This window comes from Coptis chinensis, chromosome 6, assembly GCF_015680905.1.
Source record: "Coptis chinensis isolate HL-2020 chromosome 6, ASM1568090v1, whole genome shotgun sequence".
NCBI classification, from domain to species: Eukaryota; Viridiplantae; Streptophyta; class Magnoliopsida; order Ranunculales; family Ranunculaceae; genus Coptis; species Coptis chinensis.
Window position 1 is genome coordinate 40,276,217 of NC_141461.1, and position 23,970 is coordinate 40,300,186.

Genomic DNA, 23,970 nt, shown 5'->3' on the forward strand with positions numbered 1-23,970 from the left:
GTAGAATTAGTAAGTTGATTTAATAGTTTCCGTTACTGTGTTTAATTAGATTTAGAAATCTAGGTTTCTTGGTTATCAAGTATGACTTATCTATATAAAGAGGTCATTGTAGTTTGATTCGATCATTTAATAAATTTGGTCAATATCAAACCAATTATCAAAATTATCTCAAACCTAATATTCATCATTTTCAAAACTTCATCGTCTTATTCAATATAAGTTGATTGTTGCACCTTTAGGTTTTTTCCTTATCTTTTTTTTTTTTTTTTTTTTGAAATAATATTTTATTTGATATCCAAAAGAAATCGATCATACAAAGTTAGAAGGGGTCAAAAGTGCCACAAATTGCGCCGCAAGCCCATTCTGAAAAGATTTCCTAAAAGTGAACATAAATAAAATAAAATAAATAAATTGTGATTATATAAAGATTAAAAGACTTAAAGTTAGTAGGTTTGTTTTCAAAAGCAAACTCCATACTCATCATGCATAACAACTTTGATTGAACATCTGGGAATGGCTAAAACATGTGACTAGAGAGTAGAGATATATGATTATCATATTGGCAACCATTATTGTAAGAACTAATTTTATTCTTAAAATCAAATTTCACATAAATGATTTTGACTTAAACCTTTATCAAAAAAGTGATACCAAACAACCAAATACAAAACAATTTATGATTTAATGATGGGAACAAATATGGAAAGAGAAAATTACTAAAAAAGAAAAAAAAAATGAAAATATGGTAACTCATTTGAAGAGGAAAGCTCCACAATTTTTGTTTCTCATTCTTTAAGCTAGTTTTTTTGGTTTATGATTTAATTGGTTATCTTATTTCAAGAATGAGATAATGGTTTTTAAAATTCTCTACCAAATAAGTTTTTTTATACCCAAAAACAATTATGATAACCATAATAGATTATTTGTCATATAATGCATTATCATAATGGTTTCCAAACGGCCCCGACCTTGTGTTTAATTTCTATAGACAACAATTACTAGTTGAGAAAATAGAGCAGCGACATGACTGCTATTCAAAAGCTCTTTTGTACATACTAAAACTCTAAAAGCTAAGTCAACAATCAAGAAAGTGGTTATCATACACCATACCCATTCCTTCAAAGTCTTGAGCATTATTTTCCGAATACAACTCAGCCTTCCATCCAATATTTTCCAAATACACTATCATACTACCCATTAAACTTTCATAGTTCCATCACATCCAAAATTCCTAATATATTTCTTGATACGCGTGATTATGCAATTAGTGATCGATTACTATACTGCCTGGGAATGGTGTTGAGTTGGAGTCCTTTATTTACCTCATTTTCTTTAGGGTTATTTAGGTTTTAGTCGTACCTTTTTTTATATGGTATTTAGGTTTTTGTCCTAAAATTATGGATTATTAGGTTTATATCCTATACTTTTATCTGTTGACAGTGAGTCATTCAAGTTGACTATGGTCAAGCTGTTAGTTAGATTTTATTATATAGCCAAACTACCCTTGTACTTGCCTCCAACGTGGTGGTGACTACGCATTATAGTGTTGAAACTAATCAAACCAGTGTGCCACGTGTCAAAAATATGTTGAGTATTCAAGATATTAATGATCATTAATGGAAAAAGAAGTACAATACTTCCAAACTTTAACAATAGAAAGTCATAATCACAAGTGCATTGGTATTAAGTCAATAACAACATCAAATTCAATTATAAATTGTGGAATTAGATATATTGATTTTCTTATTAAACATTAAATCAAGATACTCATGAACAACTAACTTAATCCCAATAATGAATACCATGTCACTGAACATGCATCACTCTTCATCCTCCATATCCATTGAACTAACGGTGCAACAACATCTATCTTTGAATCAACGACAATTTCACCCAATTCCCAACCAATTATTTATTTATCAAGATAACCCATATTATACACTAATTCTATTCAATGAATATGAGAAAAGAGAGTTGAGAGATAGTAGGGATGGGGTTCCTACTAAGTAATTAGATTTTTTTTGGGGTTATTTCGTAATTGGGTGTTTTCTTGTGAATGGATGAGAAGGAATAAGGAGAGAGAAACTAGAAGAGAATGGTGTGAATGGGTATTTTGGTCATGTTAGTAAGAAAGTATTGGTTAACACAGTCAACAAATGGAAGTAATAGGATATAAGCCTAATAATCCATAATTTTATAGCAAAAACCTAAATACCTCATAAAAAGTAGGAGAAATAGTAAACCTAAATAAGCATTTTATTTATCTTTTCATATTCTCGTTGTTATTAGATTTGTACTTTGGTTCCTCTGTATCTTTTACTTTTTTCTTTATGGTTAGGTTTCTACAACTCTTTAGTTTCTTTATATGTACTTTGGATGGAGCCTGGAGGTAGTTTTTTCTCCCGTACTTATGTTGGAAGCTTTAGCATAGTTCTAAACCCCCAAAACAAAGGTATGTATGTACATATATAAAGCTGAATATATAACAAGTTGAAGTTGAAGTGCAAGACACTAACTAAAAGTAATATGCCCAACAAAGAAAAATGGAAAGGAATAACTTAAATTTAAAAAGATGCCCACTCACCCATTAAACTTGCCACCACTTCATCGAAAAGAATCCATGATTAGCAAGTGTGTACAGGGTCGAGTACTATATAGATTTGACAAGTGTCTTGGTTAACAAGAAGAACGATCGACTCTTTAGCATGTACATGTACAGATCTAGAGGAGGAAGCAAAACGAATAAAAACAAGCTTCAAATCAAATGTCGTACGTAACAAAATGTTGTTGAACTTAAATTAAATGCTTAAGAACACATAGTATCCACTTCCTTTGATAATAATGTCAGATTTACTAACAAAACTTGCTCAAAACATCAAAAATACAATCTAATCAAATGAATTAAATGCCCTAAAAAACATCTCCTTTCTCCAAAACAATCACAAATTTACCTCCAAAGCTTTCTGGATATTGGCCTCACTTCGCATAGCATCCTCTATCCTAAAGGGAAGTTTCTTCACAGGTATACGTACTTATACAATAGATCTTTCTTACCTACTTGGACTTCAACCTACATATATATATATATTAGATCAAATCAGTAATGGTGGTATCAAATCGCTTAACAATAGTGTAGAACTACAAATAATACAAAACATTTACCTGTTGTGTGACTTGTGTCGTCCTTAGGAACATAAACAATTCCATGAACAACAATGTACACTAGCTAGACTCATTATTCAAACCGAAAGCATACTCCACCATCCGTTTGCTAACAAGCTACGACACTTTCGTAACAACACATTGTACAGTGTGTGTCAGTGTCATATTCCTTAATACCAAGAGTATGATTTGTTTTCCCCAAAGGAGCAATTGGCATGCACTCAGGGCGGGGCAATGTTGTCTAAGGCCTTGCATAGGACCCCCAATATAAACCAAAACAAAATGCTCCATTAAGCTCGAAAAAACCCACTATAATAATTTTTTAAAGGGTGTTACCCCCATGGGAAGTTAGGGTCTCTCCCCAAATACACCCGCCCCCCTAAATGGGAAATTAGGGTCGCCCCCCTAAATACACACCGAATTTTTTTCGTGTGTATTTGGGGAAAATCCTAATTGGCTCATCTAGTGGGGGTAATATTGGTTAACCATTTTTTAAATCAACACAAAAATCCCATTCTCTAAAAAAAAAGGAAATAAAGGCCCTCATTTTGCAGACTTTGCATTGGCCATTCAAACACAGGGCGCCCCCATGCACTCTACCCTTAATAAAAACTTCTTTACCCTTTAGCCCCTCCTCATCTAGTGATCGAATTTCGGTATACTTTAAGTTTATTATGGCGAACATCTCCATATTTTCGAGAAAGAGGATCAGGTTGAACTGTTCGTCAAAGTAGCGGGAGCGAACTAGCAAAAAAAAGTAGCGGGAGCGGAAGTGGAAACTGCCTCTTGTTACGTTTTTCTTGCTTCTCAAGTTTCATCTATTCTGTATTAGCCGCTTTCTTGCTGAGAGAAAGAGTTGGTGTATTGGTTTCTTCTTTCGCTGCTGCAACTGGTCAAGGGTTCTGCCGGTATCGGAAGACAAGATTCAAACTGAAAAACATGGAAGAAATTTTGTTAAAAAATTTAAACTATAAAGAAACCCCCATTAAGGGAGAGACTTAAGGGTCTGTTTGTTAAATTTTAACTAATGGAAAGGAAAGGAAATAAGTGGTCCACTATGGAAAGGAAAGGAAAGGAATGGAATGGAATGGAAATAGTTTTAAAAATATGTCTGTTTGGCAAACTGTGGAAAGGAAAGTAAATTGTGTCTGTTTTTTTTGTTTCCTTTCCTTTCCCTAAAATTTTTAGGTCTGGACCATGGACACAAAATCATTTCCATTTCCTTAGTTTTGTTTCCGTACGGAAAGCAGCCTTTCCTTTCCATGGGCAAACAAACAACAAAAAAATTATGGAAAAGGTGGACCACACCTATTTTCCTTTCCTTTCCTTAGCATTTCCTTCAAAACAAACAGGCCCTAATTTATCAAAACAAAAGTACTAAGCCCAAGTCCAAGCCCCAGTCCAGTTATTGGCAGTTGGTTTGGGTTGGGCCCAGAATCCACAGCCAATTATACCCGCTCTGTTCTCATTCTCACAAAACCAAACTAAAAACACAAACACACGTTTCCTCTCAATTCTCAAAAAATATCAATCCGCACCTCTCCGATCACAAAAACAGCAACTGGGAATTTAATAATTCGAAAATGAGGACTAGAAATTCGGACACCCCAAAACCAGCTCCAACAAAGAAAACACCACCAATAAAAAAAAACCCCCCTTCTAAATCATCAACCAAGCCCACACCCGCCACGTCAGCAACAACTACCACACCGAAAACCGGCTCTACAAGTACCCCAAAACAAATAAAAACCACCGCTGCAACTGCCTCAAAACTGTCTACTACAAAGGTTGTCACAAAACCCAAAGGTAAATTATAAAACCCTCTTGGTGAATTTTTTTACTATTTGAGGTTATAAATTTATTTACTTCGTTAAATGTTTGTTTGTTATTAGTTGAAAAGGACGCGAGTTTAACGCCTGAAATTAAAGTTACACTTGTTACTTCAAAGCCTAAAGGTAATTTTGAACCCACCCCTTATTGTATGTTTCTTGGTGAATGTTTGAGGTTAATTAATTTTATTTAATGGTTATTATTAGTCGAAAAGGACGCAAGTTCATCCACGCCTAAAGGTAACCTCGAATCCATTGTTATGTGAAATTTTATGTTTCTTGGTTAATATTTATGATTCATATTATGCATTTATTATTATCAGTTGAAAAGGTCGCAAGTTCGCCTGTGGAAACTACTACCACGCCTGAAATTAAAGTGACACCTCCTGTAGCTACAATGCCTAAAGGTAATACTGAGACTGTTATTCTTGAAACCCTAGTTAATGGAATTCGTTTTCATTTTTGGGTTTTAATGGTTTATTAGTTGAAGAAGGTGGGAATGCTTTGGCGGAAACGGTGAAGGTGACACCAAAGGCTAAAGGCACACCTAAAGCTAGAACTGTTGTAGTAAAGAAGAAGATTGTTAAAATGACTTCTGCAGCTGCAAAAGCTAAAGCAGCTGCTGCAAAACCTGCTTTGGTTATTGTTGATGAAACTGTTAAGAAAGAAGAAGAACCTGTTGTTGAGAATGTGAACGAGCCATTGAATAAGGAAGAAGAAGAAGTTGTTGGTGGTGTTGATGAATCTTTAAAGAAAGAAGAATCAGTTGTTGCAAAGGTTGGTGAATCTTTGAAAGAGAAAGAAAAAGATGTTATGAATGATGAGGAAGATTCAAAGAAGGAAGAAATTTCTCATTCACATTCTGTTGAGTCTCCTAAGAACGTTGAGAGTGAACCTGTTGATGTGAAGGAGGAAGAGCAGATGGAAAAAGAAGATGATGTACAGGAAGCTGTTGATGATACGATGGATCCTGTGGGTAATGTAGATAATATGGAAGAAGATGTTAAGGAAGATACTGAAGGGAAAGAAGTTCAACTTGATGAAGAAGACCAGGATATTGAGGAGGAAATAGCAGATTATGGTGAGGAGGAAGGGTTTGAAGAACCTGCTGGGGATGAAGAGTGCTCTGAAGATGATCAATCGGAGCCAGATGAAGAAGCTAAGGGGTTGGATGAGGAAAATAGGGAAATATCTGCTCTTGCAAAGGAGAGAAAGATAAAGAAGGAGCGAGAGATATTTGTGGGTGGGCTGGATCGTGATGCTGGGGAGGAGGATGTTAGGAAGGTGTTTGAAAGTGTTGGAGAGGTTATTGAAGTTCGGTTGAATAAGAATCCGTCTAGTAATAAGAACAAAGGGTATGCATTTGTCAAGTTTGCAAATAAGGAGCAGGCAAACAAGGCACTGTCGGAAATAAAGAATCCTGTGGTATGAATCATTTCATTTTGTTTTCTCTGAGATATATTCTGTTGCATGAGTTTATTTGTCATTGCTTTTCCTATGACAGATACGTGGGAAGCGGTGTGGAGTCGCTCCTAGTGAAGACAATGATACGTTGTTTGTTGGAAATATCTGCAACACCTGGACAAAAGAAGCTGTAAGATTTGTTAAGAACACATCTCAAACATGTTTTCATATTTGGTTTATTTATTATTTGTGGACACTCCATGGTTTTGCAGATTAAGAAAAAGCTAAAGGAGTATGGGCTTGAAGGTGTTGAGAACATAACTCTTGTTGCGGATGCCCGACACGAAGGGCTGAGTCGTGGTTTTTCCTTCGTCGAGTTCTCTTGCCATGTTGATGCAATGCTTGCATATAAACGGCTGCAGAAGCCGGATGCTGTTTTTGGTCACGCTGAAAGGACTGTTAAAGTGGCCTTCGCTGAACCCTTACGTGAGCCAGATCCAGAGATTATGGCCCAGGTTAAGTCTGTGTTTGTGGATGGGCTCCCTCCTTATTGGGATGAAGATCGTGTTAGAGAGCATTTTAAACCGTATGGGGAGATAGAAAGGATTGTGCTGGCACGCAACATGCCTTCGGCCAAAAGGAAGGACTTTGGGTTTGTTGATTTTACTACCCATGGAGCTGCTATTACCTGCATTGACGGTGTAAATAACACAGAATTGGGTGATGAGAAATCAAAGGTACATTTAACATTTTAGTTTGTGTATCTTACAGTGCTAACAATGTATTTGCATGTAATCCCTGTGTACATCTCTGCTGGTACCGAGGCATTTCTAGGGGAAAACTTAATAAAACTGAGAGAGATGTTTCTGGAAAAAAATAGTTATATCATCTTTATGTTTATTGATAGAAATCTTAAAGGTCCTGCTCTTGTTTGTTCTTGATTTCATTTATTTCCAGCTTTCTCCTGCGGCCTGTCCTTTTGTCTTGAATGTGAATATATACGTACACAAGTACATGACTACATGCATAGGTGACTTAATAATTACTGAGATTGATTTGACTTGGCTTGGCACTAACCTTGTATTTTGTTAATGCCATGTGATGTCCAGTCAAAAGTTAAAGTGAGGCTATCAAATCCTCTTCCAAAGACTCAGGCTGTGAAGGGTGGACTTTGTGGGGGATTTCGAATAGGTCGTCCTGGAAGTGGGTTCTCCAGATTTGGTATGTCATAACTATCTTAAGGACCAACTCACTAAAAATCATGATTATTTTTGGTATGCTAATCTCCATCTGTTGGTTAAAAGGGAGAGGGAATGGACGAGGTGGACGCCCTTTTAATCGTGTCAACTTTCAACGTGGAAACGATTTCCATGCACGTGGGAGGGGGCGAACTGGAAGATTTTCATCTCCTTGTGATATTGTGGAAAGCCCATATACTGAGATTCGTGTACGCCGACCTGTTGATGGTCGAGGTGGCTTTGGTAAGCTTTTCAAGTTACAGCTGAATATATTTTTGTTTCCTCATCTCTTTTTCTACTTTTTTTTTTTTCTTTTTCTTTTTCTATGCCACTTTCCAAATGATTTATAAATCTCAATTCATTACAAAAATGACCCGTTATCGTACGATAACAGGAGGACAAAGGGGATACAATGAAGAGTTTTCTTCTAGAGCTGCTCCTCCTCCTCCATCAAGACCTGATCTTGGTAGATCTAGGTATGCTTCCACTGAGAGAGGACGCGGGAGGTACACCCAACTTAGGAGGCAACCATATTCACCCGAAGGACGCTTTAGTCGGCCTGTTGGGGCTAGGCATTACGTTGATGATCCTTACCTGTATGAGGATGGAGGTTATGGTTTAAAACGACCATATTCCATGGTGGTGAGTAAATTCAATTCCTATTTCAGTATTCCTCACTTTTTGCACTGCATCACTATATTGCTCATTTTTTGAAATTTGTCTTCTATGTTGGTTCAGGACCATGACCCTGGATATTTGGAGCCTAGTAGACTACGTCCGCGGTTTGATCAACCTGATCTCGTAATGCCATCACGTGAAACTCGTTATCAAGGTATATCTGTCTTCCTCTCCTTGCATTCTCTTTTATCTATACATACCTAATTACATATACATGTATAAGTTTTACCTTTCCACGGCGAAACCGAGTGGAGAAGCTTAGCGAGATTCTTACCATCATATTCTTGTTAAATAATGCTGTTCGGTTATGGGTGGATTGTGCTCTTTTTTTGAGTTGTTTATCTTAACCCCTTGTCTTTACTCGATGTCTAAGCACCTGTCCATTTCCATGTGTGTGTACACAGATAGATGTACATACATTTGTGTATGTGTTTGAGAGGTGTGTGTATTATATGAGTATTTTGACAGTTACAACTTACAACACTTCAGCGGGGTAAAGGGAATAAAGTTCTGAGTACAAAAAAAAAAAAAGTATATAATCTTTTAAAGACGCAAAAGAGCTATCTAAGTTCGGCTGGTTATCTGCATTCTGCACCAAAAGTCAGCCCCTAAGATATGGCCATTGGTAACCCACAGAGAGACAGAGATAGATATTTGGTTGCATATTAGTTTCTGATGTTTTATGCATGCATGACACCCACACACACAGGAGAGACAGAGAGGGGAGGGAGAGAGAGATTTCGTTCTGATGTTTTACGTATATATTTTGTGCAGATTCATTCGGAGCAGGAAGTAGTCGCTATCCGCCTGATTATTATAATTCTGCAGTAAGTGCACTAATGCATAATGCTTACATCGTGTTTTTTTTTAGCATGTCTAATATTCTTTCTTGAATCTCATATTACAGTATAGTAGCGGTGCATACTCACCAATGTATGGCGCTGACCGTTCATATGGAGGTGGCTATTACTTCTAAAGTCAAATCTTGGTAATAAAAAGCTTTTTCTCCAAGCAAATTAAATACTGCATGTTTGCTCCATCTTGTTTCAAAGTTCACCATTGACTCAATCAAGTTGGTCTTGCAGATGTCCTTCACGGTGTGCGCAAAGATGGATCATGGGCTAATTGCTGTGTGGGAAAATCGAAATTACGCCTCACCTTTGTTCTTTATATATTAGTGTCTACGTGTTGGTTGGTATCTGTTATGTTTCTTATCAGCTTATGTTTGTTAGAGGGGCTTTTAGTAGGATAGAGTTACTAGAGAAAATAAAAAACGTGGGTAGCATGGACTTTGAGGAGGGTATGGATTACTTAATCCAAAAATGAACCATGGGATGAAGTTTAGAGTGGATGAGAGATCTGGTGATGTGGTTTTTGAGTTTGCACTCTGGTTTGGAGGCTTCAAACCTGTAGACATTTTCCTTTGTGATCAAAATGGTTAGGTTGACTATTAATGTTGTTTCAATTTGAAAGACAAATTGACTTTGGTGATTTTGTTTTGGAGATGTAATCAGGTGCATAAATTCTGTATGAGCATGCCAAACATTAATCTTGAATGCAATTCGTCTATCGTGAACCGCAGATCCTACATTATCTGAACAAGAATGGGCAACTATAGTAGTTGATGCTATCCTTTAGTTATGTCAGTTATGGCTTGGGTATGCATCTCACTTGGGGTTTCTGGATATATAGGCCTTGGCAGTAAAATAAATCTGAAGGCACATCAATCTTTGTGCATTGTTGTGGTGAGGATAAGCCAGTGATTTGCTTCTTTTGAGTCTATGTTTCAAATTGATGTTAAGCTTCTCAAATGTGGAAGAGAGGACCAAATGGATAAATCATGTCAGTTTGGTAATAATGCCGAATACTACACATTTTTGCACATTTTGTTTTCTATCAGGCTGTATATCCTTTTATGCCACTTCTCAGCTCAGGGATTCTAGTAAGAGCTTGTGTTAGTTATGTGGTGGACTCTGTTCAAATAACCTAGTTGCCTAAATGTTTAGCGGATTGCTCCAAGGCTTTGGGTTTTATCGTGATCAGCACTAAATGTGGTTGCCATTTTGCCCATTTAGTAGGTGATGCTTGAAGAGCTTATTACTAGTCTAGTCAAAGCATGAAATTTCATGTCAAGAGCATGTATGTATTATTATGGCGTACTATCACATTTCCCTATGTCAGGGTGTTGCTAATTGACCTGATTGTTTGTATCTTTAGAAGAAAGGTGAGGAACACTGTGCTACGTTGACTGTCTTGGATTGTTGAAGCTTAGATGTAGGTTACATAACCATTGGACTTTGAAGCTCTTTCTTTTGATCTGATGGCAATGGTCAACAGCTGACAGGCCTAGCTCATTTTTTACCATGAATTAGCTCATATACTGTGAAAACTCTGGCTCCCTTTGACAATTGAATTTTAATCTACAATGAAAGATTTTGGCGAATCAGTTTCATTTCTGCGTTGAGGATGTGATAAGCTCTTGAGGTTGAGTCCCTTCACTAGTTTAATGAAGATTTACATTTGTCCAAGTCAGGGTTGGGAAGTGGTACTTTTGGGACTAATCTGCTTAACAATGGTGCCACATAATGGATATAGACCTTTTAAAAGAATGTGTATGGAAATAAGAATTAAACAGTTTTCATGAAAAATAAATGATTCAGTGATCTGATCAAATAATAACTATATATATATATATATGGAATTTTGGAATAAATGAAGTGAGCGGAGTCTGGAGTATTTTATAGTTGGAATTTTTTAGTCCGTAATCCCCTTATTTGTCAGTGAAGGTGGGAATTGAACCCAAGGCCTTGAGACCATCCTCACAAGTCTTGACCAGTAAGTGGACATCTTCCATCCCATGATAATTCATATTAATCTGATATATATACTGGTCCGTTATATACCTATTGGAGTTTATGATCTATGATCTGTTATTGTCTTTGTAAGCATGCTCAAGTCAATTTTTGGTGGTCTCTCTTGTCATATGTTGGTTGGCTTGTACTTTATGTTGTAATAATTTTATTTTTGATAGTTAAAACTTTGCCCCTAATCCCTTTATTTGCCGGTGAAGGTGGGGTTCGAACCCAAGACCTTGAGAGCATTTTCCAAAGTCTTGACCAGTAAGTGGACATCTTCCATGTCATGATAATTTATAGTAATCTGATATATAATGGTTTTCTTATATACCTACTGAGTTTATTATTTGTGATATGTTATCGTCTTTGTAAACATGCTGGAGTGAATTTTAGTGGTCTCTTCTTGTATGCTGGTCGTCTTGTGCCTTATATTGAATCTCAGATGCTTTTTTTGCTAACTCAGTACTTTATATTGAATGTTAAATGCTTAATATATAATGATCCTTGAGGTAATGCTATTTTTAATTCATATATTTTTCTCAAGTGTAAAATTTTTGTTCTTGAATTTTGTGATATGATTAAATTGTGAGGCTAAATATGAAATTTATTTTTGTGGCGAGAAAATGTACCTCTTGGTTTATACCTTTTGCTATTTGCTTAAGCTCCTTAGTTATACTTTAAACCTATTTGGTATGTGTGAGTGACTAATCTTTGGAATCATTTAATAAAAACCATGGGAGCGAAAGTAGCCCCCCAATAGAACCACAATTTCCAATGGAGGTAAAAACTTAAGCTACAATCATCAAACTGATGTAATCAAAGTATTGGTATATTTATTTTTTTCCTTCATCCATATGCTAGATAAGGATAGGTTTACATTGATAAAATGGTTTCAACAAAGAACACTAGCAGAATTATTATTTTCGTCCATCCACACGCCTAGTGCAGTTGCGTCTATTATTCTTCTTCGTTAGTATTGAAGTTGTACATGGTGATATTTCAACTTCTGCGGATAAACACATGCTAAAATATGTAGAAGAATCTACCTAAATTATCTTTTCCTCAGGTTATTATATATTTTGTCCTCAGTATTTGGTATTGGTTGTAACTATTGTGCAGACGCTGAAATACTTTGTTGACAATGATTAGTATGTAAATATAGTTAGTGTCATTGAACTTTGGTTCTTGGTTGAGACTCTGTAGGTTTCTACATAATTACATCTGGTAATATTATTGACTAGTTGGGAAGTTAAACTCATGTCATTAGATTAGTAGGTGTCATCCGACATATGCATGTGGTAAGATCAGTGGCAGCAACTCTCAATTCTTGCAGCTGCGTCTGTTATAATGCTAGCAGAGTACGCATATTCTGATATTCATGGGAATTGTGATATACATGTTCTCACATAAGATAACACAGGAAAAAAAAATCATATACATTCCAGGTCCCAACTCCTATGTTTTAAGTGGTGAACATCAGCATAGTTGTGTATCTTTGCTGTAGTATTTGTACAATTGTATACTTTATTAGAGGACGCTATATCTGTTGTAGTTATCTTTTTCCGTATATATATATCGTAGAGTGAGGGATGATAGATGGTTTGCAGCAGATAAATTTCCCATACAGTCAGTGGTCATAATTGACCTGGTTAGTGAAATCTTCGAGTTCCAATAGAAGCTGACTGTAGTGAGCTATGGCGAGCTGCTAGTGTGCTATGTACGATCTAGAGATTGAGACTCCTCTGTTAGAGCATTCCCAATGCAAGTGAGAGTTTTTCACCTCCACATAGGCTCAATTTCTCTTGTTTCCTACCGTTTTGGTGAAAAGCAAGGTGAGCCTGTGCAATGCAAAGGTGAGTTTGAATTTTGGATAGAATGTTTGATTCCGTCTGGATGCATTTTGTTCGAAACGGAATGAAATATTCCGTTTGATATTTTGCCCAAAATGGAATGAAACATCTCGTCTGGTATTTTATAACGAGACGGAATGAAACTTTCCATCTGGTAAGTCTAATATAATAGACGCAAAATAGCCTACTTTCAGTTTCTTCCATTGTGCCTCCATTGTGTTTTTTAGTCTTCCATTGCAATTTTTTTCAATTTCTTGAATTTCTAATGACTTTTCCACCCCCTAATGATTCTCCACCTGTCTCACCACACCAAGAGCGTCGTAGATGGTTTGGAAATTACAAAATTTCAAAAAAAAAAAAATGGGTAAAAAAGATCGTCGTCAACAACTCAAAATGTGGACGAAATTGAATTTGGTTTTAATTTTTCACCACGTTGTGAAATCGACCAACACCAACTATTAGCGTCAACATCTGCCTAAAATGTAGCAAATAGAGTGGTGGTGTCTCAAATAAGTTTTAGATTTTTTTTTTATGTTAATTATTATCATTTATGTTAGTTTATATCAAATTTGTTGTTGTGTAATTAGTTTGAATTTGTTGTATTGTATTAAAAAAAAATTGAGTTGAAATTATATCATGTTGAATAGTTTGTTGAAATTTAAGTTAATTATTTTATAGCAGGGTTCTCCAACTCTTGCACACGTCTCTGAAGTTGCAACGTTTGATTTCGCTCTTGTTTTAAGTACTCAAAACTTTGACGAGAGGACTCTATGAATGACATAAACTTAGAGAGCTGTAGTTAAGGAGCTCCGACTTTATTTTCTCATGTTTAACAAAACAAATACATGTTACATGTTATAGTCAATAATAATAACAAATAATTTTTAAATTTAAATCATACTAACCATGGCTAATTGTTCAAACTGTTCTGACAAATCTGTGCCCAATGCGACATTTGTTAGGAGAATAGGTATGCTCATCTTTTGCCCCGAGAATTAATCATGCTCCAGTGCCAAAGGTTAGACTCATCAAATATCTGTAGAGTTTTTTGCGGCATCTCAATATCATGAAACACTCTGGGCTGTGACTGTGGCAACTCCACTCTTTCTGGGAAATGAATGTCAAGCCTCAATGCTTCGGAAGTAACATTTTTAAAGTTGGTGCCTCGATATAACGCGCCTAGCAAGAGACCTCGACCAACCCTCTTCCAATACAATTCATAATCTCCTGTAAAAATGAAAGCTGTTGTGTTCGGCCAATTATTTGGGTTTACTCTATAGTGTGCAAGAGTTGCAGGAAGAATATCAGAAGTTGTCATATCAATGAGTGGTGGGCAAGGTATAACAATCTCTCCAGATACTTAACGCCAACATTAACCCTACAAGTATCACTCGCAGCTGAAAAAGAAACCTTGCACTATGACACATATGACAATCTACGGTACTCATTGTTCTCTATAACATTTGGAATATTCTCATAAAGGGTCTGAAAGATGAAGGAATAAGCCCAGGGTTGTCACTCAATTTGTGTAGCTCTTAAAAGCTCAATCTATTGATGAGTGTTATGAATATTATGAAATAGATTATTATATCTCCCCTCTGCCTACGATGAAGCCCCATGCTTGAATACGTGGAATCAGGTCATGAGTCTCATTCTCTTGCAACATCTTCAACACAGGATGCATTACACGAAAATATTCGTACAACCAATACTAAGTCAATAGATAAAATACAATATCAGCATAAATATAAATATGTCAACATTAATAACTAAATAAATAAATGAGATGAAACAATAATTTAATAAATAAGACTTACTAGTATAATCCAAACAAAGTCGTACAAATTGCATTTAGCTGCTTTAGTCTTAACTGTGAGGTCTAACCAATGGTAAAGGTATGCTAAGATCGATTGACCACAGTCATAATCTCACATTCTCTCTACGTCTAAGATAGCGGCCATCCACCCGATACGTAAGAAACTATCAGAGTATCTAAATAGTACCGCAGCAACAAAGTAAAAGAGGGAGGCACGTACATATTCTTCGATCGACTCAATGCCAATATGATAGTCTATCGGCTTCTCTTTTAGCCTATTCAAGTATCTCGAAGTAAACCAACTCATATTTATAGCTCTTCCCTTAAAGTGCTCAGTCGATATTCTCAAGAACACGTCTTCTTCATCATCTTCTATCATATCAAAATTTTGAAAGAAACTCATTGCAGTAGTAAAAATCTCTAAATTTTCATCAAAAGGAGCGACATCTTCATAACCAGTAGGGATATCTGTGAGCATAGTGAAATCAAGAGAGGTAATTCCAAGCTCACTCCATGGGAAATAGAACGTGCGGGTAGATTTCTACCACCGCTCAATTATTCCAAACAACAATGTTTGATCATTTTGTTCCAAATTTGAATTTAAAAAGTTTTCAAATGGTGTGGCAGCTATAATATTAATAACCGTGACAAAATTAGGGTATGTTTTTTTATCTCAAACAACGCCACCATGACACGACATTTGAAAGTGCACAGCGCATTTTTCATAGGTGCTTGAAGGTTGATGGGAAACTGTCTTTCAAGATAGAATGGATTTCCTTCTATAGAAAGCTAATACTTCAATTTTATTAAGACTCAGCGAACACAACATAGAATTTGACTAAGAACAGAGTTAGAAGAGAAAGATCAGAACTCTGTGTGATTTGGTGTGTCTTTCTCTCCAAATTCATATAGTATTTATAGGTGAGTGGTGGATCTTCGAAACAACACAGTGACTCTTGGGAAAAAGTAAGCAACTCTTTGAAAAGCCACATGTTTTGAAAGGACATACCATTTCAGCATAAAACACTGTTTCGAACCAGTGCCTATTTCGAAAGGTCACACCTTTTCGGCATGATGCACTATTTCGAACCAGTGCACATTTCGAAAGGTCGCATTTTTTCGGCATAATGCACTGTTTCGAACCAGTGCCTATTTCGAAAAGGTTTTTCTCACTTTATGTATTATTTCAAGAGAAACCCATTTCATCCCAATGTGGGATAATTTGGGAGACAAATTACTCATTCATATCTCAATGAATTTGTGCAAACCAAATCCATTTTTCTAACAATCCCCCACATAAATGAAAATTTGGCTTTTTCTATCATAAACATCGGATTTCTGTTCTTTTACAAATGAAAAGATACCGCATCAAGTCAAGTAGCATGGGAGGCATTGAGCTTGCCTTAGTGAAAGATGATCAGATTTAATTGGACGATTCAGTAGACTTCAATTAATGTCCTTGAACTGTCAGTCATTTGTATAAACTTAGACAATCATCTTCATGCAGTACCTTCTCGAATACTATTGGTTCTCACGTTTATGTTCATTTTGGCCTTGAACACTTCTTGGTTTCAGATAGTGTTTTTGAGACATTTGCCTTTAAAATTATCATAGAAAGCGACCCTATTTCGCACTAACATAGGTGATTTCTATAAAGAGTATCCTGCAATACTCCACTTTGATAACATAACTTTCCAAGATATAGTAAATCACTAAAAACTTGACTTATTTTTGTTCTTGCGGCAGATATGCACTATCTTATATAGGAATGGGTTAAAATATATTATTACTCTCTAATGCTAACTGAGTCATAGACATAATTCAGTTGGCCCATTGAACCTAGATCTTGGGATCTCCAATCAACTAGGGTGGTTTTTCCATTATGAAGACTCTTGGTTGATTATCTCAAAGGCTTTAAGCCCATTCCCCTTGATAATATTTTCATTTGTTCTCTTGTTAAACTTTTTGTAGGCGGATTCGCAATGTTATCTTTTGACCTTACATAGTCGATTGAGATAACTCCATTTGAGAGCAATTGTCTAACGGTGTTATGTCTACGACGTATGTGTCTAGACTTCCCGTTATACATGCTACTTTGTGCTCTACCAATAGCATATTGGCTGTCATAGTGTATACACTGCTGACACAGATTTAGCCCAGTTTGGAATATCCTCTAAGAAATTTCGAAACCACTCTGCTTTTTCTCTAGCCTTGTCCACTGTTATGAATTCTGATTCCATAGTAGACCTCGCTATGCACGTTTGTTTTGAGGATTTCCTTGAAATTTATACATCTCTCCTTGAGTAAAACACCACATTTGATGTCTTTTGAGTAATGCTTCAACAAATTTCCATTTTTGAATTGATTAATTCAATGAGATACATAATCCCCCATATTTTTCCAATTTCTCATGACAAAGTACCAATTTAGATATATATTTTTCAAGTGAGGCGTGATAAGCACCCAAAAGTGTATTATGAAACCCCATTGAGACATATAAATTTGGTTAATTATGTATTTAATAATCATGAAATAAATATGTTTTCATACTTTTGCGGTATTTGCGATAAACATGGAAATATTGGTTTAAACCGCGATAAAGCACGAGCGAACGTATGTATGAATTCTTCCAAACCGCACGAAGCATCAAACTTCCAAAGCTCCTACCTCTTGAACCGGGACTCGAATCGACAAGAGAGCAGCTCGGATAATCGGGACGATGAACTCTACGCATATAGGCGGGGAAGTTGTAAAAGCGCCAAAAATACCGAACCGCCATCGGATCTGCATACATGGACCCCACTATGCGGGGCCACAAGATTGGATGAGTCATCAATCATGGAGCATGTCAAGACAAAAATAACAAATTATTGGTGCAAAGTTGACACCTTGCATGTAATAAATTAGATTAGGTGTTAATAGTGAAAAAAAGGCAAGGTGTCACTTTGTTTAAATGTGGTGGATAAAAATGAATTAATGTGGTTTGATGATTCACGTGGGAGGAAATGAGATTTCTCTCAAATGGAGAAGAAATTAGATAAGGGTGGGGGACACTCCATTTACTCCCTTGACTTATTTTCCTTACATTGCATTATTTTAGTTCCTTAGTGAAAAAAAAAGGAAAAGTTACTTTTTAGTTTTTATAAGAAAAGCTTGTAATAGTTTTAATGGAGGAAACACTTGTTTTCTTCTAGAAAATAAATAGAAGTGAGTTTGATTGTTTAGCTTTCTCTTCTCTCTATCTCTTTTGTTTTTTTTTAGTTTATAAATCCTTGTCCGAAGGATCATGAGCTAACTTCCCTTTTGGAGAGTTAATCCAACTCATGTGAGGGTAAATCAATTTTTGTTGGTTTGGTAGGTTGTTAGGAAGAACAACTAGCTCTACACCCTATCCCAAAATGATAGTTGGTGTAGTGTCTAGTTAGGAATCAAAGCAATGAGCTTAGAGATAAGTCATTGCTTAGTTTGACTTGCTGCTAGCATGTGTGAGCTCTTAAGTGAGCCATACATGCTAGGGATCAAATCTTTTATTCCATTAGGGGCTTGTCTATGAGTCTAGGAAGGATCAAATAACCTTTTTCAAATCAACAACTAATGATAGTTTCACATGAGTAGGATTAACTCTCCACCTTTTCTTTCAAATCTCTATTTTGGTATTAAGTGCATGTTTTCAAACTTTAATGTCTTTCTTAATGTTTGTGTAGGAAGGAAAACCTAGCATCAATATTATAACCTTACTCCTTAGTTCCCTTTATTGTAACATCCAATTTGTAGTTGTTCTAAAACTTTAGGTTAGATCGAATCCTTATTCCAACTCTACGAAACGAAGATCGTGAGTAAGGAACTTTGAGTGCTTTTGCATCAATTTAGAGAGTTCAAACCTCTAAGTAGTAGTAAAGAGGCATATATCAAATGGCGCCGCTGCTGTTCTAAAGCCATAGAACTTGTGCTACTGATCGGAAGTTGCATCGAGGGGAACCCCATTCTCTTTCTTTCTTTTTCCTTTTTTCGTTTCGTTTTACGTTTTTTGTTCAAATTGTATTTTTTACCTCACAATAGACACTGTTAAGCTCACAAATTTTTCGCTCCACTTCTAGGTACCAAAAGTTAGGATTTGGGAAAGATAAATCTGCGATTATAAGACTTCGAGAAAATTTGAAAGTATTCGAATTCTTGGACAAGCGTCTTGTGGTGTGGAGTCACGTCTTGTGAGTGGGACCAGCGTCAGCGGGTGAATTTCTTCGGTTGTTGCTCTGTTCAACCACCAAGCATTTCACGATCTACCTTGATCCATTTTCAGGCCTAAATATCCGCCCTCAGATTTGCTTGAAAAATTCGATAATCCTTTGGGATTAATCGCGTCGGCAATTAAGAAACGTTTTGTTTTGAGTTCCGCAGCGGAAAAAGCGGGAAGCTACAGGTTCTAAATTTTCAGTATTATTGTAATTATTTTATGTTTTTTCTGCATGTATGCCATGTATATAGTATTAGGAAAAATTTATGGATTATTATTGAAGTTTTAGCCTAAAATTATGCATGAATCAAGTTCGTACACCGGTAAATATTTATATACGACTACATGGACATGAATTGCATATTAATGTATATTTACATATTAATGGTACTGTTTTGTATGGGTATATGTCTTTCTACGTATAAATGTTTCTTGTTACATGTTTAATATTTTCACGATTATCGCATTACCAAGATTGTCTAATAAGTCGATTTTGTCAAGAAAGAGGAGAACATTCCAACGAGGGTTAAAATCTCGAGTTGGGTAAGTTGTTTCTAAACCCCACGGGTAAAGTCGCTCTCTATATGACATTCGCAATCTCAATGAGTATTGTCGAAATCGAATTATTATGCAATACAAGAGTCGTATTTTAGTTTATGTATGATACCTTGCATGTTTAGTTTTGTCGATTTATCCACAGCGTATGTATACTATATCCGCATGCTTATGTATTTAGATAATGTATGAGTGATTCAAATTTGCACATTCTTGTTGATATCGTTTACGTAATATCGATTTATAAATTAGCGTACATATCATTATTTTGGTGTATATTTGCACAGACGTATGGAAATATTTATCGATGACACAAGCTTGCCTATACGTATGAGTAGAGTACCTTCACATGCTACTGCACCTAGTATTGTATGAGTAGATTGTATTTGCATGTTTGTATTTTCACCCTTGCATAAATCTTAAAAATAAAAAAAATAATAAATAAATAAATAAATTAATTAATTAATTAAATTAAAATTAATACCGCCTTTGCATAAATTTTAATTCCATAAATCTTAATCATATTCCGACGGTGTCTAGGAAACTTGAAAGATTGAGGTTTCTTAATTAGAACCGTGCTTGCACGGAAAGCCTCCCTCATATCTCTCTTGTGACTTGTGACACATTTGGTTTATGCACACGTATTCCTAGCTTCATCGCTACGTTAGCAAAGAATTTTAGGCATATGTTGTTAAACTCTAATGTTTAAGATAATAATAAAATTCGAGTGCTACTAAATTCCTTCTGTAAGTTAGATTTAATTTTATGCTTGCATGAGATTAAGGTCTGGTTCCACTAAAGAAATTGAACATACCTATCGTCGAAAAAAATACGATAAGTATAACACCCCGTGTTTTAGTTCTCTTATTTTGCATAATAATAATAATAATAAATAATAATAATAATAATAATGAAAATAGATAATGGATAGAGGATAATTATCAGTTACGGATAAAGCCCGTAGATAATAGATAAGGGTTGTCCTTGTCTTTCGGTGAGTTTTCTCACGTAAAGTTTTTGGGAAAAAACAGCGAGGGTTTTTAAAAAAAAAATGGGAGTTTTACTGACCGCAGAAAAGGAAGTTTTTCTAGTAGCTGGTTAATAATCGGAGAGCGCTGCAGGTGAGTAGATTAGTTTCTATTTCACGAAATGTGTTAATTATTCTGTTATTAATATTCGTCCTGTCAGTGGTAAAACGATCGTTATTAAAACTGATTAAAATCTGTTGAACTCCGTATATTTGAGATCGAACTGTCGAACCGTGATATTGAGCCTTTAGACTGTCGAACATTATGGATTGAACTTGGATATATAGTTTTGTCTATAGTATTGTTTTATTGGAACTGTTGAAGCTTCGAGGAGCGTCAATGGCGGCTCCTCTGTCCGTATGCGCGTTACTGCTGGGGAGGAAGGGTCGATCCCATGTATAGGGTAGTTGTTTTGGTTATTGGTTTGTGTTTGGTTGGTTATTGGTTGTGATTGGGGTTGTGTAGTGAGATGGGGGCAGTGAAGCTCGGAGGAGAAGCTTTAATGGCGGCGACCAGAAATCGCCCCATTTAGATTAAACTTTGTTGTTTGGGTTTTGTTGTTGTGTTTGTGAGTGGTTGGTTGTTTGATGAATGGGGGTAGTGAGGAGGCGTGAATGCTGTTGGAAGCTTGTCGCAGCCATTAATGGCGGCAATGAAGGTTCCAAATCCAGTTTTGGTTGAGGATTTTAAACTTAAGAATTGAGTTTTTGGCTTTTAGTAAAGTTGTAGGGTTGGTGTTGGGGACTGATTGCGGTTAGTTGAAATGGGAGATGGTGGTGGCCGGAGATTGGTGGCTGCTGGAGGAAGGAGATGACCGGCTGGGCTTGGGCCTGGGTCGGTTTCTCTATGGGCCAGTTCAGTTGATGTTGGCCCCGGTTTTGTTTTAAATTTTGTGGACCAGTTAGATTTTAAGTTGTTGGGCCGGACCAGTTCAACTAAGTTTTGGACCAATTTGGATTAGTTTTTGGGCGGTTTCAGTTCAATGTTTGGACCGAACCACTTGACTGTTTTGGGCCGGTTTCTAATATTGCTTGGGGCCAGTCCATAGGACTTAAAATAGATCCAATTGGGTCAGGTGGAATAAATAAGTTGGTTTTAGACTTTCGGGTTCTAAGGTTTGGGCTTGGCCAGTTGGGTCCGAACCATGACCTTAGTCACGAGCCCATGAGCCATGCACCTTTGACCTTAGCCATGAACCATGGCTATGACCCTGAACCTGTTGAATATAGAAACGACAGTTTGACTTTGACAATGAGGTGTTGACTTTGACCAGAGTTGACGGTTGACCAGGGTTGACTTTGACCAGTTGACCCAATTTGACTTTTTAACTCGGATTATGATTTGGGCTATTCGGATAGGTCTAGGGCTATTAGCATACTTGACTTTAGGCTAAGACCTCTATATATACGTGTGTATGTGTATTAACTACTATGTGATTTTGCTGTATTTTATGATATGCAACGTTATGACACTAAGACATCCCTGAAATTAATAACGCGTAAATAAAAAATACAGGAATCAAGATACTCATTCGTTATCTTAAATGATATATAAAATAAAGTTCAATAATGCGTAAATAAATTTACCGCACTCTTTTAGAACTCCACGACTCAAGTTTTGGGATTGAGTTTTATGACTGTTGATGTCATATGTTAGGTGGGCATTTATTGAATGTGTCATAAATGGCCCGTTAGCGTTATATAGGGGTATTCATTGAATGTGCCATGAATGACCAGATTGTTTGGACTACCCTAGAGAGGAACTAAGGTATTCGCCTTGCGGGTTAGTTGTATTCCTTGAGTGTACGGGAATGTAAGGTTGGGTATTCCTTGAATGTGGCGGGAATGACCTAAGGTACATAGGTTGTGAAATATGTGTATAAGAAAAGAAATTGATTAATTAATAAGAGAAATTAATTTGATTATGCGAGTGTATTTGGGCTTGCATTGGAATACCTATAGGATATCTACACATATTATATAAAATTGCTAACTTTTTTTTTGGGAGGGTAGGACTTTAATAATATTTTTGTCAGGGGCCGGGTCCTACCCTTATATACAAAGAAAGTGGATATCGGTAAGTTTTAATTCTGGTATTTAGATATTAAAACGAGATATTAGAATGAGTTAAGATAATAGAAGTTTTGCTTGGGAAGAACTATGCCGGTTGAGATGACGGAACTACCTGTCTTCCAAGCTGAGAATGATTAGGTCATGATAGAGTTAAAGTGTTAGTTGGATAAGAAAAGTTTTGAAATGGTTTTATGTGGTTAGTCTACTCATACCAGCAAATTCCATTTTGCTGACCCATGTTTTCTTTGTTTTGGCAACGTGGGTGTGTTCTTGGGAACATAGGTGGAAGGAAGTGGAACCGCGGCGTGTGATTGGGATTCGTGCCTGGAGCAGTCCGTTAGTTTTCTTTTAGGTTTGATTCTTTTGGAAGTATGTAATAACGTAGTTTTCTTTTTATATGACATGAGAATACAATGTTGGAAATTGTTATTCTTAAAGTTGTTTATGTTTGTATTGGGATGGAAGAAAGTTTTAATAAAGTGATAGTTGAGGAATTTGGAGATTTTTGTTGTTAAGTTGATCCTGTTATGATGTGGGTTTTAGGTTTTGACATGTGTTGTATCCCCCCGTCATAGCCTGGGTTTTTAGACAATTGAACCAAGTGATGGTTGAGATATTTATATTTCAATTATTCATTTTTTTTTAATTGTTTAGAAATTCGGGCTGTGACAATAAGCAATTGCGTAAGCTCTCACCTAAAAATTGTTCTTCTTCTGCTAATTACCTTCATCACAATCCTTCGTCGCCATCAACTTCTGTCATTATGGCCGACGATCCTCCACCAGCAGAGAAGCCCATCTCGGACTTCTATATCGCGACATTACAGAAGGACCTTCTTCTTCGCGATCAAACTTGAGGACATTGTCGGTGATTTTCGTATCCCACCAAACGTTTTCAGTTTGTTACCTATATATCATGGTTTGGAGCACGAAAAACCTTACAATCATCTTCGTAGGCTTCAACAAGTGGCAACAACATTTCACCATCCAGCAGTCTCTAAGGAACAACTCTTGCTTCGACTGTTTCCATTCACTTTAGCGGAAAAAGCGTCAATCTGGCTAGCAGGACAACAGCCACAGTCCATAGACACATGGAATAAACTAGTTCAAGCTTTCATGCTTCAATTTTACACTCAGAAGAAAACAACTGAAATGCTTCAGAAAATTCAATTCTTTCGTCAAAATCCTCATGAATCCTTTACAGAAGCATGGAGTCATTTTACTGATCTTCTGTTAGAATGTCCTCATCA

General features: G+C 36.3%; 1 protein-coding gene and 1 long non-coding RNA gene across 3 annotated transcripts; both read left to right on the forward strand.

The window, feature by feature from the left end:
* Window positions 1-4,639: 4,639 nt before the first annotated feature.
* LOC147492958 (uncharacterized) lies at window positions 4,640-9,887 on the forward strand. Of its 2 annotated transcripts, none has more exons than XM_086568709.1 (14): window positions 4,640-4,968; window positions 5,055-5,117; window positions 5,199-5,231; window positions 5,315-5,398; window positions 5,476-6,416; window positions 6,496-6,585; window positions 6,668-7,132; window positions 7,505-7,616; window positions 7,700-7,876; window positions 8,028-8,275; window positions 8,372-8,465; window positions 9,086-9,138; window positions 9,219-9,299; window positions 9,397-9,887. In XM_086568709.1, the coding sequence occupies exons 1-13, from the start codon at window positions 4,746-4,748 to the stop codon at window positions 9,285-9,287; spliced, it is 2,652 nt and encodes an 883-aa protein (XP_086424835.1). In that variant the 5' UTR covers window positions 4,640-4,745; the 3' UTR covers window positions 9,288-9,299; window positions 9,397-9,887. The 2 variants fall into 2 exon arrangements, with proteins under 2 accessions (XP_086424835.1, XP_086424836.1); XM_086568710.1 differs by having other exon boundaries at window positions 5,485-6,416.
* Window positions 9,888-10,249: 362 nt separating this feature from the next.
* On the forward strand, window positions 10,250-11,699 carry LOC147492959 (uncharacterized). The gene is made up of 2 exons (XR_015199694.1): window positions 10,250-11,146; window positions 11,382-11,699. It is a non-coding gene; the product is annotated as an uncharacterized LOC147492959 (long non-coding RNA).
* The last annotated feature ends 12,271 nt before the right edge of the window (window positions 11,700-23,970 follow it).

Coding starts and splice junctions, on each gene's coding strand:
- LOC147492958 (XM_086568709.1), top strand. CDS start 4,746: ATGAGGACTAGAAATTCGGACACCCCAAAACCAGCTCCAACAAAGAAA. Junction 6,586..6,667: donor ACACCTGGACAAAAGAAGCT/GTAAGATTTGTT, acceptor ATGGTTTTGCAG/ATTAAGAAAAAGCTAAAGGA. Junction 7,617..7,699: donor AAGTGGGTTCTCCAGATTTG/GTATGTCATAAC, acceptor GTTGGTTAAAAG/GGAGAGGGAATGGACGAGGT.